The sequence below is a fragment of the Phyllostomus discolor genome, chromosome 4, assembly GCF_004126475.2.
Source record: "Phyllostomus discolor isolate MPI-MPIP mPhyDis1 chromosome 4, mPhyDis1.pri.v3, whole genome shotgun sequence".
Classification (NCBI taxonomy): Eukaryota; Metazoa; Chordata; class Mammalia; order Chiroptera; family Phyllostomidae; genus Phyllostomus; species Phyllostomus discolor.
In genome coordinates this window covers 140057741-140072026 of record NC_040906.2, presented here as the reverse complement: position 1 = coordinate 140072026, position 14286 = coordinate 140057741, and the positions used below count along the sequence as shown (strand labels likewise).

The window sequence follows — 14286 nt, the reverse complement described above, 5'->3', positions numbered from 1 at the left end:
AGTGGCAGAGCAAGTGTAAATGCTGTGTCAGACAATGTAGTATTTTGTGTCTTTTCTCTTTATGCCATGGTTAAAATTTCCTGGAAATAAATAAAAAATAGAACAAAGGTAGGGTGTGTTCATGAATTTGGTGAGCACCAATTCTAAAAATAACAAAAATGCAGAGGGAAAGTTTAAAAAAACAACAGCTGGCACCTGAGGCATATATCCTCCTCTGGACCGCCAGTGCTGTGCCTCTGCTGAAAATACTAAGTAGAAGGCAAAGAGGAAAAACAATAAAAATTGTAATGAATTCATAAAAATTGGGAAAGTTTCATGGAACTAACGTTGCTTAGTGACCACTAATATTTTATTTTCTTAAACTTTCAGCATTTCCTCCATAACTATCCAATGACAACCATGTTTGTTGCATAGGGAAAATGCTGTAGATTCATACATTTGAACAGAAATGTGTATAGATGTCATTACATGATACATTTACTTTTTGGTGTTTTTTTTGTTTATGTTATTTGGTTAGCTTTACCTTACCATTCACAGATTTTGTTCACAGTACAGACATATATTTATATAATCTAGATTTAAAAATAGTTTTAATCTAGATTTAAAAATATCAGATGTAAGCTTCTCCAGTATAAGAAGATTACAATGTGATCAGATATTCTTGAAGTCTTGCAGGTTTAATGGATTTTTGGAAGCAAATGAGTACACTGAAAAGTTGTGGAGTTACATTCTACTTTCACAGCATTCTCAATTTTCTCTACTTTAAGTTTTATTAAGTACATGAGAAATTTATTTTTCACTATAGCCAAGTGAATTTATGAATATGTACTTGTCTTTTATATGAATGTGATATCCTGCTTTCAGTTCATCACAGGTCATTGAAATTATTTAACCAATCAAGACATTCTCTATGTTATTTCCAAAGTCAACTTTGTTTATCAAAATCTCACTGGAGTGAGAAAAATAACAATTGTGATATAAAAGCACTGTGCAATATTCTTTTTTGAGTTAGAACATAATATGCATAAAATTAAAATATTTTAAAGTGACTATTCCATCTTATTTTAAATTGTTTGCTTTTAAATAGTTTTCACTTCTGCATTTCCTTTTTTGTTAAAAATATGGTGTTTTTCACTGTGAATAAGCAGAAGCGGTACAATAAGCAGATCTGCCAAATACAAGATGCTTTTCCTGTGAGTTGCAGCATAGTTTGATTCTTTAGTAGATGGACACTGCAAGACACCACAAGACTGAAACTGGTTACAGGATTCCCCTCACCCCTTTATCTTCACCAAAGGCTTTGTCAATAAGCATTCAAATAATGCTCTACTATTTTCTAAAGGTAGATTATTCAGTAGAGCAAACACACCTGAGGTTTTGCCACCAATCCACAGCCCAGCCTCTACAAAAGCAGCTGGGCAATGGTTTCAGCAAAGTGGGATGGGGTGGTAATGGGGTTGTACTCTGACCTGTTTGATTTCTCAGCCTAGTGCCAAAAATGGTGGCCCATAGCCATAGCCAGTCCTCACTTATTTTTGTCTCATTTGGGACAAAGGAATGGGTTACTATCTTTATTATTTAAAGATATACATATCAAAAAAGCAGGCACAGCATATGTCAAAATGAAGCTTTCCAAAGGAAAGTTGCAGCTGTTAGAGATCTTGCCCACAGGGCATCTCTGTGACTTCTCTTCTCAGAGGAGTGCCCTTTCATGCCCATGGTTTAAAGGCACTGGCCAAAAGTCACTGTCCGTTTATTTCATGACTTTCCAGGAGAATGGGTCTCAAGATTCCCACCAGATTTGCTCAAATGGATTTCCTCCCCTGGAACCCTGGGCTAGAGTCACCTTTAGTGAGCAACAGGCTCACCCCTTGGGCAGAGAGACTGCAGTAACCTCCCTGGGCACCGTGCTTGTTGGCAATAGGCAACAACGGACCATGCTTTGTTTTGACTGTCATTCAAATCTACTTTTGAAATGTGTATTTACTGCATCCAGAAGAACCTACAAAAGATGTCAAACAATGAGGCCTACTTTTGCCAGGGCCGCCCTCAGTGCCTGTATGGTTCCACAGATAATGGTTGGAACCTAGTTCCCTGGAGCTCACATAATTTTTATGAAAAGACAACCCATCCTGCTTTAGTTCCCCTGGCATTATTCCAAGCTTTTCTTTCAGAGATAAGCACTTCTAATGAGAAAATCTTTTTCTATTTCTCTTCAGGAGTCCATTTGTCCCATTTTGCCTTATACTGACTGGCCTTGGTATACAAAGCTATCATCCCAGTTTGAGTAAGCTTCTTAAATGTGGGATTTACATATTCCTGATAGTGAATACAAGGTACTGGATAAAAAATGCTGGCAAAAGGCAATGTAATTCCTTCTAGAGAGGGGCCTATCTCCATTCTTCTAGTTATCTTATCTCCTTTCCCCCCATCTTTACAGACCTTCCCCATGACCACAATCACATTCTCCTGTTTGGTCTTTCCAGTACACATTTCTTTCTCCACCCTGAAGACAAGGCACATGTTTAGTCAAAATGGCAGGGTGCTTTGTAGGCACCTAATCATTGACTCCTAATCCTGAAGGGTTGCTCCTCTAGTAATACTACCTCAGCCAGGGTATTTTGTACCAGGTCTTCTTCGCTACAAATTGTGCTGGCTGCTCATTCTTCCCTTGCAGAAACTTCTGTGCCCACTGATTGTTTCAAATGCAGAGAATCTGGAGTAAACAAGGATAGACTCTCAATAATCACTGATCCTAAGAGAACGTATGCTCTCTGCAAAGACAAAGGGCTCTTATCAGACTGCTATATGGTATGCCATTTTAACAAGAAAAGTGTGTTCAGTCATTTTCAATTCACAAAGAGACCAAGCACTGGTTCCTACATGGAGCATTGGTGCACATAGGCAGTAGGACCAAAGGGCTGTATAGGCTATCAAACTGAATATCAAACTCCCACAAGGTGGTGGGTATCAGAGATCTCTGTGTCCGGAACAACTACTAAGATCTTGTTTGAGAAAAAATATATGATCAGCCAGAGTATACTTTCAAAAATCATTAATAAGTGTAGTATAAAGTTCAACTATTTCTCTTGTCCTTTTCTAATCCTATTCTCTCCTGGGTGGAGAACCACAATATCACTCAGACGTTAGGATCACTTCTATAGTTTAGTTTTTGACATCATAAAGTAGGTGTGGTACCTGCTCACATCTCCCACAATCCCTTGTGTGCACATCTTATGTATCACTTACCTCACTATATTTCAATTGTTTGTTGGCAAGTCATCTCTCCCAGTAAAATGATTCATTGAGTAGGTCAGGTTAGTTCAACAAGATTTATTGAACATCTTTCATGTCCTAAGTACTTTTGCCAGGTGTTGGAGATACAGAAAACAAAAACAGTCTCTGATTTTGAGAAGCTTGTATCTAGTGGAAAGACAGATTTTTCAGTACTACAATAAGTGCAAAGATAGAGGTATGTATAAGTTGCCTTGAGCCCAGAGAGCAGTTCTTAGCTCAGTCTGAGGGGTCAAAGATTCCTCAAATGGACTGTTGACCTGAATCTTGAAGAGTGAGTAGGAATTAGATAATAAGGCAGTTTCAGGAGAGGTGGTGTCTGAAGTGCAGGAACTGTGGGTTGCTCAGTGACCAGGTTTAGGAATTGAAGGCAGTGAGTACAGATAACTCTTCCAAGAAGATTCAGGAACAATAAAATGATGTTGTGGAATAGTTTGTTGAATCCCTACCTTGTCCCGCATGGTGTGTTGGTCAGAGGGAAGTCCTATGAGGTCTTGGTGTTTGTTGTCATAGACATTTAGTTTCATTGACTAAAAAAAGTGTTTCATTTCTCAAGCTCAATAAAAGTAGACTTTTACATTTAAGTCCATTTTTTGACAGTCACCCTTCAAGAATATGTTGGAGTTATTTTAAAGAAATACATGAGTAACTTTATAGGTGTTTGAAACCCAAATGTTTCAAAAAAAAAAATGAAATTTACCCCTCTCGTGCCCTGGACTTTCAACACTTGGAAAAACAGAAAAACGTAAGTTACAACTATATCTTAAAAAATAGCCCAAACCTATGATTTACAAGAAATTAACATTTTTAAAGATCTACTTTCCTATATCTCTTGATGATTCTCATGGCGTAAGGAAAGGTGTCTTACCTCCTCTGACCCCCCAGTTTTAAAAATAACTGCACTACTATACATGTAATAGAGGTCAGCTGGCTGTCAACCAACAGGTGGAGAAATTATAATTTGAAGTGAAGACCTTATGTATGATTGATGGGACCTGCTGCAAAAGATAAACCACGGGACATAATTGCCTGAGAGATTCTATATAGAAGTCATGAAGTCTGAGGTCTCAGTTATATCCTTTTATTTTTAAAAAGTGTGAATTTATGAGAAATGAAATGTTATTTCCTTCCCCAAACAAAGTTTTTAGGCTGTCTACTAAGGAATTTTGGTGTCATTGCTCTTTCTTCTAATGAGGCTAACCATTTAAATATCTGGTTTGATTGCTATTTCTGATTACTGACTGTGATCATTCAGAAACTTGTCAAATCTTTCATTACACCAGTGACCTCAGGCCAATCAATCTCTCAGGTTAGAACAAAAGGATTTCCTTAAATGCTTACCTGAAAATATTTAATAAGTATACCACATAAAAATTAGGAAAAGGCCAACTTTAAAAGAAATAATTTTTCAAAATCAGTTTGAATCTCTTATACAATAAATACAAAAATTTCTATACAACTTCTACATCACCCTTTCCCTAAAAATCTTCTCAATTAAGAATGAATATTATTGAGTTCCTCAACATTCCCTAAAGTCAGCTTTATACCATGATCAACTAAATAGAAACAACAACAACCAACCAGTTCAAACTATTTCCAGGCCTCAAGAATTTTCTCTAATGATCATGCTGGTAGAAACTATGGTACATTTCTCAGCTCTTTAACTTTCCTAAATATTTTAAAGCTAAACATGCGACTAAAACGATTTAAATATTGTTAGAAGCTAGAAAACTAAAGCAGCACCAAATACTCAAAGGAGCCTAATAAGCAAATGTGTGTGGCATTTTGGATAAACAAGGAAATGATCGGTTTCAGTTTCCTCTTCTTAATTCCTTAAGTAACTCAGTAGTTTTTTCCTTCAGTGTTTCTGGTTACCCAGTTCAGTGTCTTAAACAAGCAATTTAATGAAAAAACAAAACTTACTATAAAACTTTCCCTCCAAAAGCTATTATGGACATCTTTTCAGATCATTGGGTTTGCATCTATTCTATTTTGGATTTATTTGCATATTTAGGCTCGGGCATTTGTTGCACACTATGTGCACCTGGTACTCAGCATTAATCAATGTCATTTAGCCACATACAATTTTTAAAACTAGGAATTAGCAAATGAACAATCATTTAAGCAATATAAATGTTTTCTAATGTGTCATCAACACACACACACACACACACACACACACCATTCACTCCTAGCAGCCACAGTTAAAAAACGCATATACATACTGGTAAACCACTGTCAGAACAACCACTCTCTTTTGCTGCCCCAGAAATACTAAACAACATTTTTTTTAAATTCCTACATCATCAGATTAAATGAAAAGATAGTAAAGACTATCATAAAACAATGTATGACCAATGAAATTGTGAGTCTCTTGAGCGAATAACGTGGAGGTGAAAACAATGTCAGCTGGGGAAAGCAGCATGTTGTGATGGCAAAGTACAATAGACGGAAAGGAACTGGAAGGATGTCATCAAGAGATCTTGAAAAGCCATTTCATCCATTTGGCCCTCACCTGAACTATAAGTTTTAGACAAGAATCTCAAAAAGTTTCTTTTTAGATTCTTGTTTGAAAAGTCTATGTTTCAGTCAAAATGGAATTTCTAATAAAAAAGAGACAAGGAGTAAATCTTCCCTATGGACAAACAAAACTAAAGAAAAAGGAAGCAGATAAATATATGGAGATGACTCAGACCACTAAAACAAACGAATAACTGAAGGCAAAATACTGATCCTATTTAGACAAAAGGCTGGAATAGCAAATTACATAAACTGTCACAAATAGTGGGTATGATGATATAGGCAGAAAGGGGGAGGAAAAGACTTGCCTTATGCTTTGTGCCTTATGCCCAATATTGTTGTGTACATTTTCACTAATCAACAGAATTAGCGAAATGAAAGAAGCCCATGCCTTCTTCATTAACTGTGACAGATGAATATTTTCCATTTCAGCCTGAGGTTGAAAGTAAACTCAGAGAGATTAAAACAGTGTATATAATCCTACCTATGTTGCCAGTGCTGAGAATTTGAAAAATAATGGATGTTGCACAAGAGCAAAACTAGGCAAGTTTGTTATTTTCTAGATAAATATTTGTTTGATTGGCTCACATCTTGAGACTTGCAGTCATTTTGCAAGTACATTTAATTGTAAGGTACATTTAATTGAAGTACACTTAATTATGAGGCCCAAGCACTCCTTTTGTTTCCCTTTCCTTGACTTACCTTCCCAAAGGTATGACTGCAGACAAAGTCTTAAAGAAAATAAAGTCTGGGTATCTGTTTATAAATGATGAGGCTTACTGTCTGCCCTGGATTTCAAAGATGCCAATATAATGTGGATTGTATATAATTTTAAAGAGAATTTTACAAATACATGCTTATTGCAGAAATTTTGGAAAATACAGAAAAATTACAAAGATGTAGAGAAAAAACATCCCCCATTAGGTTAACAGAAGTTACCACTATTTACCTTTTAGTTGGGTTTTACCCTCTACACCTTTATTACCTTGGTATCAAGATTTAGTAACTTTATATACCATGAATATTTCCATCAGTAATTAAATACTTGGCAGTTTTAAAGTGCCTGCATAGGATTTCATTTTGTAGTAATGTTATAATTTACTGAGGTGTTTCTTTTGACAAAATAACTTACTTATAAGGACAAAATAATTATACTCATATTTACTTACAGCAACATTCAACATCACAACGGTGAAATGACCTTAATTAATATGTACAGGGTGGGGCAAAAGTAGGTTTACAGTTGTTCATAGAAAGTAATACATTAATAAAAATAATACATGAATAAACTTTTGCATGCTCACAACCGTATAACTACATTTGCCTCATCATGTACTCAAGAAAAATATGTGAGCCTAGGATTGTAACCAGCCAAGCTGTCCTTCAAGTTTAGACTATACACAAAGTTTTGAATATTATTGGTGTTTTTTATCAACTGTAAAATAAGGAGCTACTACTTATTACAACAGACTTCTTCAATCTGCGCAAGAGAGAGACGTGATCACTCAGTGATCACTGAAAACATGGTAAAAACAAGAACATTAATGGAAGAAAAATAGTAATAGATTAAGAAAAGGCCAAACAATAGGGTTAAGTAAATCAGATGATTTATTATCGAATCAGTACAAATGGGTCGCAGCAATCATGTTTCTCACTTAACACCTTGTTTGTGTTTGCACCTTGACATTCATTTTAAAGAAACTCGCGGTTTTATAAACCCAAGCAAATACTCCAATCGCGTCCTCTTTTAAATGCTCCGATCCCCTTCAGAGAGGGCTTTTGATAAAACAAAAAGCCATCCAGGGACGAAGCCACTAGAAAGCTCCAGGGCTGACTACGGTGGTCTGGGCCGGGTGGCTCAGACCCGTTACCTAGGACTGCCGTCGCCAAGATAACCAGAGCTGCAGATACGTAGGTGCGAAGAGAACTTTGTGAGAAAGCAACGAAGAGGACGTCAAGGACTTACGCACCCGGACCTTCTCGCCCCGACGCCCGACCTGCGCGTGCGCTATGGTAGCTCCACGCTCTAGAGGTTAAGGCCCTCACTTTTTCGTCACAGGGAAGATGAGCAGCGTACGTCCGCCCTTTCCCACCTCCTTTTATCCTCTCCTTCCTCCTCCCCTAGTCCCTCAGTCTCCTCCCTCCTTCCTCTCCCCCTCCGGGTCTGGAGTCCCTAGCCGACTCCAGCTTCCGGTCAATGGCCGTCTGCGGAAAGGTGTCCCGCCTCTTCCGCTTGTATTTAGGAGGTCGCGGCGGCAGCCGCGCCTGCGCGTCTACTGCCAGAGTCAGCAGGCGGGTCCCTTGGGCAGTCCACCTGAGCGTCGCGGAGCCGAGTCCGGGGGGTCCATGGCGATGAACTACAACGCGAAGGATGAAGTGGATGGTGGGCCCCCGTGTGCTCCTGGGGGCACCGCTAAGAACAGGAGACCGGATAATACGGCCTTCAAACAGCAACGGCTGCCGGCTTGGCAGCCCATACTTACGGCGGGCACGGTACTACCCACCTTCTTCATCATCGGCCTCATCTTCATCCCCATTGGCATCGGCATCTTCGTCACCTCCAACAATATCCGCGAGATCGAGGTGAGGGGGGCGAGCGGCGGTAGGAATTGGCCCTGCTTTGGGGAGCGGGATCCTCCTGGCCTACTCCACTCAGTCCTCAGCTAACTGGAGGTTGACCCACGGTCCTCACCTCCCCCACACCTCCTCTGTCTTGCTCAGTTTTTTCCTTCTTTCTGTGGGTTTTCTGAATTTGCGATTTACACAATTAGAGGCGGAACGAATGTTTAATGCAGAGGGTGGGTCAGATGAACGCCCTTTTAATGGGCAGTTTGTGTGGCTCCGTGGTGTTTTGTTTTGTCTTTCCCCCAACGAAGGTTGGGAGAGGGACAAAGAAGTGGGAAAAAAATGGTTATGGCTAGATATTACTCCAGGAGATTTGACGTGGTCACATTGTCATTACTTGTGTGGGAATTATCCTAAGAGATCAACACCTTGGCCATTATAGGGTAAAGGACCCAGAGCCATGGAGGTATTGGTGATTTTTATCTAAAGAGGTTGTCATGTGTTATCAGATCACATATTAGGGCAAATGACCGAAGTGTGCACAGTATCTTTTATTTGGAGCTAATTGATGCTTGTAGTTGTAGGGCATGATACAGGTAAAAGGTAACCTGAAACCTCAATTCCGGTTTTGCTTTTAGGCTGTGTTTATTAATAACAATGCCCTACATTCGCCCTAGTTTTTCTTTTCCCCTCGATTTTAAACTTTAAGTAAAGTTAGTAATCAGAATAAACCATACACTGTTTACTAAACATTTCACTGATATAAGACATTTTGGAGAAACTTGGGGGAGCATCTTGAATTGTCAAAGCAGCAGTCAGTATATTCATCCATCTGCAGTAGTGAAGATAGTTTGATAATAGAATGTAAATGTTTGGTATAGATGTCCAGTATTAAACATCTGCTAATTTCTTTCCTCGAATATCTGCGGGTATTTTTATCTGTTTAAAGGGCAGTAACTAGTGCCAGGTTCTCCTGGTTTCCTTGGTTGTATCAGGTTATTATAATTTTTTTCTCCTCTAATTTTATTCATGTGATTTAATGGGGCTCTCAGGGTAATTTTAACTACAGGAATAGGCATAAGATACCTGTTTTGCAGTTTAATTTACAGTGCTACCTCTAAAAACAAAATTATTATGTCTTTAATTGTCCAGTGCTCACTTCTATGTTAATAACAGTAATAAAAATAGAATCTATAGGATAGTTTTTAAATGTACTAAAATTCATTTTCATTTTACTAACTAGAGAAAGTGTCACAGGTTTTTTTTTAAGCATGTATTTTTATTTGTTTTATTGTTTCTATCTCCCTAATAGCCCTTCAAATGTAGTACGTGTTCTCCTAGTTACACTAGGATCAGACATGTTAGTAAAGTGGTATATTTTATTGAAAGGACCCATGGTCTCTGGGCTGGGGCAGCCAGAGCTGGGTTTAAATTCAGCTCACTTTCTTGGAATACTTAATCTCTCTGATCCTCAAGTTTCCTTATCTGTAAAATACATAAAAAATGTCTATTTAAAATATGAGAATTAGAAAAAGTGTAGATAAGTTTCTTGGAATTAAGTTTGTATAATATACAGCTACTGTTACCATGATGATCCCGAATCAGGAGATGACAAATGGAGCCAGAGAGGCTGGCATTCACTAGTAAGCTAGAATATTGTAAAGTTGAGGCAGAAACCCAACCCAGATGTCTTTATTCCCAACCTTAAGCTTTTACGCTACATGAGGATTCTTACTGCAGTGTTAGTAGTTAAGAAGAAAATTAATGTTAGAAATTTGATCATCTTATTTAAACTTCTTAAGATATTAAGATGAGTAGCAATAATTTGCAATTTTTGAAAAAGATTTTATTTTTTATTTTTAGAGAGAGGGGAAGGGAGGGAGGAAGAGAGGGAGAGAAACATTAATGTGTGGTTGCTTTTTATACCCTCCACCCCATCGGAGACCTGGCCTGCAACCCAAGCATGTGCCCTGACTGGGAATCAAACCAGTGATTCTTTGGTTCACAGGCTGGCACTCAGTTCACTGTGCCACACCAGCCAGAGCAATAATTTGCAATTTTGTATGAGGATATTTACTATCAAAACTCAACTTCTGTTAATATTTACACAACTATGAAAATAAATATTTACTTTAAAACTTTGGGTTTTGAAATAAAATAAGGCTCTTCACCTTCACACTAAGTAGTTGGTGAAATGCAAATTTCTTAAATAGTTCTCATGTATATGCTTCTGATTTCAAACAGCCTAAAGAGCCTGCTGCAGTCTAGTTTAAAGGGCACTGAAGTTAAAAGTCAGGGCCTTAGAGTTGAAGTGTAACTCTCTTAGTCATTATAGGCATATTTTTGCGTCTCCATTGTTTTACTAGAAGAACCAAAAGATTCAGACTAGATAATTTCTAAGATGATATTTAACTCTAAAATTGTATGACTTCCAACTTGAATGTGATTTTTAAAAAATGCTACATATCCAAATTGTATCACCTTCGGAACTAGAGGAAATGAAAAGTAGGACTGATTAGGAATTATATAATCTACACTAACATAAGTTGTGCCATAGAATAATTTTTTTCAATTGGCTGTATATATGTAGAGAATTGGTTCTGAATTGAGCCTGGAGTTTATTATGGGACAAACCTAGGGAGCTTCCCCAAACACATGCTTGCTTCTGCTTATTCTCTGCCCTTTGTGAGGCACTATGGTAGTTTAGTTTAATATAATGTTGAGGGTCATTTAAAGTAAATGGATAACCAGAAGTTCTTGCTAACGTGTTCTTTCATACTATAGTTTGCTCATACTTCTTAGTTTATTTTCTCATTTTTGAAAAAAAAATTTTTTTATTCTCACCCGAGGACATGCTCATTGCTTTAGAGAGAAAGGAAGGGAGAGCAAGAGTGAGAGACAGCGAGACCGAGAGAAAAGTGGATGTGAGAAATATCTGATAGGCTGCCTCCTGTCCCCACCTACTTAGGGACTGAACTGCAGCCTAGGTACATGCCCTGACTGGGGATCAAACCCCAAACCTTTTGTTGTATGGGAGGACGCTCCACCCAGCCAGAGCCAGTGAGGTAATCTTAAGTTTTGCAATAACAGTTATAGTTTAACGATTAGAATTGAATGAAGATATTTTCAGAGTAATTAAAAACTAAACATTTACTTCAAATTAATATTGCCAAAAATGTTCAGAATATATTTTTATTTAATTTTAGTGGATTAGCATCCCCATGTTTGAGAAACCCCAAGTGTCATTTTCTTCACTTTATATTTAATCCTGATTATTTCATGTTTCCCATTTTTTTATTGTATTTTTTTCCATTACCATTTATTGCTCTTATGTCCTTTTCCACCTCCACCCAACTCCCCTCCCCCTACAAGCACCACACTGTTGTCCACGTCCATGAATCCTTTTTCTTTCCCTTGGTTTTGATAAATATGTAGTTTTATCTATTGTTTTTACTCTTGTGCAGCTTGGTTTCTTAGATTCTAAGATTTTTAAGGGGATTTAATTTCTCTTCTTCACTTAGAATTCTTTGTCTATACTTAGCATTCTTTGTCTATACTTAGCTTATAGCTAAGATTCAAGGAAGCATAAGTTGCATTGTAGATTGTTAAAGATTGAGCACTTTATGTTTAGAAGTTTAAAGATTTTAGTATTCAAATGAATTACAGTTGCTTAGCAGCTCACTCTGGGAAATTAAGAGGTTTGTGATGTTAGTGTTTTGTTACTCTTATAACTGTAGTACTTAGAGGAAGGCATGACAGAGTAAATATGGCCATTCAGACCAGTCTGTAAGACCCAGGAACTGAGAATGGTTTTACAGATGAACATTTACCATTGATTTGATGACAGGGAACATTAAGTTTGAATGCCCGTTATGCATAATGTATCCCCTCCCCCCAAAAATAGTTCCATTCTTATTAGACCTGTGTAAGCAGAAAATTGTACACAATTTTTATTATATTTTGAATTTCATCAATAAAAATTGGTGCCGATTTGTTTTCTCTCTTCTTTATATAACAGCCTACATACGAAGAGGGACCCCCCCCAAAAAACAGAATTTATTTATATAAAATTGTGTGCTTATTTTTATATATTTAAACTTGTCACTTTCAAAATATTCTCCATTGATGCAATACTCCTATTAAGACTTTTTTCCCACTGCTCAAAACAGTTTTTGAATTTGTGGGTTTTGATGCCTTTTAGTGCTTCTGCAGTTTATTGTTTCCCCTCTTCCACATTGGTAAAACATTTTCCTTTGAAGACATTTTTCATGGGAGAAACAGAAAAAACATCACTGGGCAAGGGGAGATTAGGTGTGAATAGGGGTGGGTGGGGGGCACTGGGGTTATGCCATTTTTGGTCAAAAACTGCTGAACACTTAGCGTGGTGTGGGCAGGTACGCTCATAAATCATCCACCATGAAATGGGCAAACTTGATGGACCATCATGAAAGAGTCTTCAAAAAAAATTCACTGGAGCTGAATGCAGCCTCTCGAAACAAAGCCAGCTGGTACACTGATGCAGATGGGTTCCCAGAACACTCACCTAGTGGAGGAAGCCTGCACTACAAGAGGCCCGCTGTCCAGAAAATAATTCCGGTTTTTTGGGGGGACATCACCCCTTGTAATATCCTTGGCCTTGCCTCTTAGTTTGTAAAGCCTAAAATACTTTCTGACCCTTTACAGAAAAGAATTTCCTGCCCTTGACGTCAAATTTTAAGAAACACGCTGGCAAATTTAGCATTTATTACAAAAACAGCAGTATTTAATTTATATATTCTAATACTCAATAACCTTTCAGTTAGGTATAATGATCCCTGACAATTGCTTATGTCCTACCTTCTTTGTACACATTTAATAGATACAAAATACCTTAGCTGAATTTACCATTAATCTTGGCTCAGGCAACATCATTCTTTTTTTGTCACAGTCAAAGTTCAGGCAACCTAGAGAAAATTGCTTTTGAAAGTTTTATTTAGTTAGCTTTTATCTTCCTTAGAGCCTCTAGAAAGGACTACTGATAAATCCTTTTTTTCTTAATCATCATCCGAGGTTATGTTTTTATTGAGTTTAGAAAGAGGGGAAGGGAGAGCGAGAAACATCCATGTGAGAGAGAAACATCGATTGGTTGCCTACTGCATGCACCCTGACCAGGGAACCAAACCCGCAGCTTAGGTATGTGCCCTGACTGGGAATTGAACCTGTGTGCTTTTGGTGTATAAGATGATGCTCCAACCAACTGAGCCACCCGGCCAGGGCAACTCCTGATAAATTCTTTAGTGTGGAATGATCAGTTCAAAGGAGTACTAAAATGCCATCTAATTAATACTTAAAATGATTTACCTTATTACTTAGCATTTTGTTGAGTGACCTGTTTAGGTCTTATATTGATTTCCTTTAAGACAGATTTACATTAAAAAATGCAAGTTTTCCAGTCCTTATACAGTGTAAAAATTATGTGTCCTTCAAATTCCTCCTTTACCACCATATTAAATTCAGTCTGTTTCTTAGGAATAGGTTAGGAATAGGATGTATTTTTAGGATTACCAAGAAGAAATGCCAGTTTGATTTAGAGGAACAATTGCAGTGGTAGCAAACAAAGCTGAGAAATATGATAACCATTGAACTAACCTCATGTATATCTGTTCAGTTTTCCTCTGGTTCTTTGTGTTTTGTGTGTAAGCTAATGGGCAGGTTTCCAACTTACTGTATTCTGCAATGTGTCCTGCATGCTTTTGGCATTTAATAAGTATTAATTTTTTAAAATAAGGGAGCTGTGGTTTCTCTCCCACTTGGTAGCCTCTTTCTTTCACTGATAAGTCATGAACTGTTGTTTTTAGTATAAATTCTTTTTTCTCCCTATCTTTTTTAAGGTATAGTTGTTGTATCCCGCCCCCCTTTTTTGTTGTG

At 37.6% G+C, this 14286-nt stretch overlaps 1 protein-coding gene and 1 long non-coding RNA gene across 3 annotated transcripts in view; one reads left to right on the top strand and one right to left on the bottom strand.

Moving 5' to 3' along the window:
* Positions 1–499: 499 nt before the first annotated feature.
* On the bottom strand, positions 500–7866 carry LOC118500248. 2 transcript variants are annotated; one of them, XR_004902804.1, is made up of 3 exons: positions 5810–7866; positions 3250–3423; positions 500–1232 (listed from the first exon to the last, which is right to left on the bottom strand). It is a non-coding gene; the product is annotated as an uncharacterized LOC118500248 (long non-coding RNA). The 2 variants fall into 2 exon arrangements; XR_004902803.1 differs by lacking the exon at positions 5810–7866 and having other exon boundaries at positions 3250–4677.
* Positions 7791–14286, top strand: part of TMEM30A (transmembrane protein 30A) — a 39690-nt gene continuing 33194 nt past the window's right edge. The window contains exon 1 of the mRNA XM_028508663.1: positions 7791–8397. Coding sequence (XP_028364464.1) covers positions 7879–8397 — 519 coding nt within the window. The 5' untranslated portion in view covers positions 7791–7878. The remainder of the gene's footprint in view (positions 8398–14286) is intronic.